Source organism: Myotis brandtii, unplaced genomic scaffold, assembly GCF_000412655.1.
Source record: "Myotis brandtii unplaced genomic scaffold, ASM41265v1 scaffold143, whole genome shotgun sequence".
In the NCBI taxonomy this organism is placed as follows: domain Eukaryota; kingdom Metazoa; phylum Chordata; class Mammalia; order Chiroptera; family Vespertilionidae; genus Myotis; species Myotis brandtii.
Genome location: NW_005355115.1, coordinates 3,278,129 through 3,283,170, shown reverse-complemented (window position 1 = coordinate 3,283,170; position 5,042 = coordinate 3,278,129). Strand labels below are relative to the sequence as shown.

Sequence of the window (5,042 nt, the reverse complement as noted above, 5' to 3'; positions counted from 1 at the left end):
ATCAACCCCCAACTCCTCCCTTCTCCTAAGTGCTCAGCAACCCCTCATCTTCTTTCTATATAGTTTGGCCTGTTCGGGGCACTTTATATTGTTGGAATCGTACAATGTACGATCTTTGTGAATGCTTTCTTCACTGAGCATCATGGTTTCAAGGTTCATCCATGTTGTAGCACGTGTCAATGCTTCATTTATTTTTGTTGCAAAGTAAATGTTGAAAAATATTCCATTGTAGGTATATTCCATACATCAGCTGGTGGGCATTTGGGTTTTTCCCCCCTGCTTTTTGGCTATTGTAAATATTGCTGCTAGGAACATTTGTGTACAGGGTTTTGAGTGGACATGTGTTCTTATTTCTCGTGGGTATATATAGCTAGGGGTGAAATTGCTGGGTCCTGTGGTGATTCTATGTTTGACTGCCTGGGGAGCCTCCAGGCCAGTGGTTCTCAACCTTCTGGCCCTTTAAATACAGTTCCTCATGTTGTGACCCAACCATAAAATTATTTTCGTTGCTACTTCATAACTGTAATGTTGCTACTGTTATGAATCGTCATGTAAATATCTGATATGCAGGATGGTCTTAGGCGACCCCCGTGAAAGGGTCGTTCGACCGCCAAAGGGGTCGCGACCCGCAGGTTGAGAACCGCTGCTCCAGACTGTTTTCCCAAGTGGCAGCACCATTTGGTTCCCGCCAGCACTGTACGAGGGCCCCAGTGTCTCCACCTCCTGGCCAACACTTGTCATTGTCGGCCTTTGTTTACAGCCATCCTCGCGGGTGTGAGGTGGTCTCTCGTTGATGTGCATCTGTCTGGTGACTAAAGAGGTTGAGCATTTTTTTTCATGTGATTATTGGCCATTTATATATCTTCTTCCGAAGAATATCGATGGAGATCTTTTGTCCGTGTTTTTAATGGGCTTATTTGTCTTTCTATGATCAAGTGGATTCGGTGTTCATCAGTAAGGGGATGGCGGCTCACATCAGCCACAACAGACTCAAGGCCAAGGGCGTGGGCCAACACAACAACGCCCACAACTACAGAAACCAGAGCTTCGAGGACCTGCGAGAGTTCTGTCTGAGGAGGGGGGAACTGTTCAAAGACCCCGTATTTCCTGCCGAACCCACTTCTCTGGGCTTCAAGGACCTGGGCCCCAACTCCAAAAACGTGCAGAACATCAGCTGGCGGCGGCCCAGTGTGGGCACTGGGAGGGGAGCGCGGGCGCCTGGGGGCAGGGCGGAGCGCAGTGATGCCCTGTCCCTCCGATCCTCTCCAGTCCCCCTCAGCCCTCTGCTGGCCCTGGCAGGAGGCTCCACCTCCATCAGGGTGGGGACAGTTCTGCACGTGCCTAACCTCTCAGTAACCCCCGGGAAAGTCCTCGCCAACCTTCACTATCGCAACCTACAACTTTGCCAAGCGGGTCCTGTCCCTCCCCGGCCCCTACCCACGTCTCCCCCTAGACCTTGGAGGTGGGGACCCTTCCCCAGGAACGTCGTTGGGAGGGAGGAGGGAGGGGGGTGTCCTGGGCTCCCTGACACCTTTATTCCTTCACTGCAGGAAATCACAAACAATCCTCACTTCATTATGAACGGGGTCAGCCCCACGGACATCTGCCAGGGGGTGCTGGGTGAGTGGGGAGCAGGGAGGCTGGTCTCCCCTGGAGGCGGGGATGAACTGGGGAGGAGCGTGGAGGTGGGGGGTGCCAAAATGCCTTTTTAAAAAATATATTTTTATTGATTTCGGAGAGGAAGGGAGAGGGAGAGAAAAGCATCAATGATGAGAGCGAATCATGGATCGGCTGCCTCCTGCACGCCCCCTACTGGGGATCGAGCCCGCAACCCAGGCGTGTGTCTGACTGGGAATCGAACTGTGACCTCCTGGTTCATAGGTCAACGCTCAGCCACTGAGCCACGCTGGCTGGGCCCAAAGTGTCTTTCGAGGCTGGGGAACTGGGAGCCCTTAGGTTCAGACAACACCTTCCGTTTCCCTGTCACCCCCTTGTGAGGAGATGGCAGTGAGAGTGCCAGGTGGTCTTCCTGCTGCCCCTCACCTGGGTCCCGCCCTCCCCACTGCCCTCTGGGTCAGGGGGTAGGCTGGGGGGTGGTATATTCGCTATTGGCCGCAACACAATGAATCACCTAAGGCTCAGTGACTCACAGCCCACAAACGTGCTGTCACCTAAAGTCTCTGTGGGGCAGGAGCTCGGAAGCAGCACCGCTGGGGGGGGTGGCGGGGGGCTGGCGCGGGGTCCTCGAGAGGCAGCTGCAGTCAGCACGCCAGTCGGGGGTGCGGTCACCTGAAGGTTGGACGGGGCTGACGGGTCCGCGTCCATGATGGTAGCCAGCTTCCCCAGAGTGAGTGATCCAAGAGAGAACAAGGGGGAAGCTGTGATGTCTTACCACTTATTCTCAGGAGAACACACGCGCGCGCACACACACACACACACACACACACACAACACACACACACACTCACACATATACAACACACATACACACAACACACACATAACACAATACACATAACATACATAACACACACAAGACACACACACACAAACACATACAGACACCACACCACACAATACACATAACACACAAACACCCATACACATAACACACAAGACACATAAGACACACATATACACACACCACACAAACACACACCACACATACACACACCACACATACACATAACATACAATTCACACAACACACACATACACACAACACACACAACACACATACACATGCACATACACATACACACAACACATACATACACAACACACATACACAACACACATACACACGCATACACACAACACACATACACACAACACACATACACACATACATACACATACACACAACACACATACACACGCATACACACAACACACATACACACACATATACACACAACAACACACACTCTCACACACACACACACACACATACACAATGCACACATATACACACATACACACTCATGCACACATACACACACACTCACACACACATACACACAACACACATACACACACATATACACACAACAACACACACTCTCACACACTCACACACAACACACATACACACACACACACACACAGCATGAAGTCCCGCCCACCCTGAAGGGGAGGGGAGGAGGCCCCACCTCCTGAGGGGAGGAGAGTTATATCTTGGAGCCACAGCAGGTGTCAGAGCTCCCCGCTGGCCTCTCAGGTACAGAGCGTGGCCCCTCGGCCCCTCTCCCACAGGCTCCCGTGCACAGTCCCGAGAGAGATTGTCCTCCCTAAACCTGGTCCTTTTCCAATGTTTCCTCCAAATGCCTCCTTGCACCTTCAGGGATAAGGCCAGGGCGGGTTCCCTCCGGGCTGAGTTCCCTCCGACCTGTGGCTGTGGGAAGAGCAGGGTGTGGGCAGGGCAGAGGCCAAGGAGACCTCGGGCCCCGTGCACTGGAGCAGCCCCGGGCTACTGGAGAAGAAAACTGGCTCCTCCCTGGGTGCCCCTTTGGCAACGGAGGATTGATGTGTCCTTAACCTCCCTTCCCCACCCTCTGCCTCCCTCCCGGCACCTCGCAGCCTGGAGGCCGTGGGTCATCCCAGACGCGGGCCCAGGGCCCTCAGCCTCCACCTGGCCCAGGGGACTCACCGATGGGGCTCCACCTGCCCCCCAGCCCCAGCCCACGGGGTCTGAGATCCCAGGGGACAGATGGCAATGGATGGCCTCAGCCCGGGCACACTGCCCAACACCTGGCCCCAGAGACCTGGGGTACAGGCTGAGCCCCTTGGGTCTCCAATATTATGTGGGTGACATCAGGGAGAGACGTCTTGGCTGCACCAGTGTAACCATGGGGTAGAGGTGGGGGCCCTGGGAGATGATTGGCCCTCTCCCAAAGGAGGCAGGGAGCTACACTGAGGCCAAAAATGCCTCCTCCCCAAATCCCAAAACAAAAGCACACGGCTCTCATTTGTAAATCCCTCGCCTAAAAGAAATGGGGGAGAAGCTTACTGCACCCGCACCGCCGCCGAGGCTGTCCCTCCTGCCCTGCTCCCCCGCCCCCCATTAGCTTCCTTAATGGGAGGGCCAGCTGGGGAGGGGCCACAGAACCAGCTCCTGCTCCTCAGTGGTCGGATTTGGACCCCCACACTATGGGAGCGCTCAGGGGGAGCCCCTGCCTGCCTTTGCAGGGGACTGCTGGCTGCTGGCTGCCATCGGCTCCCTTACCACGTGCCCCAAGCTGCTGTACCGCGTGGTGCCCAGGGGGCAGAGCTTCAAGAAAAACTATGCTGGCATCTTCCATTTTCAGGTGAAGGGCGATGGGCAGGCAGAGCGGCTTTGGGGGGAGGGGGGCGGGGAAGTATGGAGGGAGGGAGAGAAAGAATGACTATGTGCTTTGAAGTTCACCTTTTTTCTTCTCTTTTTGAAAAATGACATTTATGCCTCGGCCAGTGTGGAGCATTGTTCCATTCACCGAAAGGTCAAGAATTTGGTCCCAGTCAGGGCTTATACTAGGTTTCGGGTTCGAATCCTGACCCCAGTCCCGGGCATGTGCAGAAGGCAGCCTATTGACGTTTCTCACATCGATCTCTCTCTCTCTCTCTCTCTCTCTCTCTCACACACACACACATACATATACATATATGTGTGTATGTATGATATTGGGAGTCTCATCACAATTGCTCTTCAAATTTAGCAACATGTGGATAAATTCACCATGTCATAAAAACATATCTGAGAATCACAAGAATTTTTAAGACTTAAGACCTCAGGAATCCTAAAGTCCAGCCGAGGTCAAAAGATGGGCTGGGTACCCCTGGAGGCCATGGCAGGACCTGCAGATGAGGCTGGTGGTGAAATTCAGGCTTCTCATCCTCTTTCAGTCTCTATTCAGCCATTCTGGGAGAGTCACATCTTTGACACTGGCGTGTCACCGAATCTGGCCACCAGGAGGCGCTGGTGTAACAGAGTTCCCATGCAAGTGTGTGTGTGTGTGCGCGCGCGTGTGTGCGCGCGCGTGTGTGCGCGCGCGTGTGTGTGTGTG

The 5,042-nt window shown here is 54.0% G+C and overlaps 1 protein-coding gene across 1 annotated transcript in view; it reads left to right on the top strand.

Annotated features, from left to right (window-relative positions):
- The first annotated feature begins 962 nt into the window (after positions 1–962).
- CAPN11 (calpain 11) overlaps positions 963–5,042 on the top strand; it is a 13,721-nt gene continuing 9,641 nt past the window's right edge. Inside the window, exons 1-3 of the mRNA XM_014535407.1 lie at positions 963–1,319; positions 1,551–1,620; positions 4,189–4,307. Of these exons, the coding sequence (XP_014390893.1) occupies positions 963–1,319; positions 1,551–1,620; positions 4,189–4,307 (546 nt within the window). The remainder of the gene's footprint in view (positions 1,320–1,550; positions 1,621–4,188; positions 4,308–5,042) is intronic.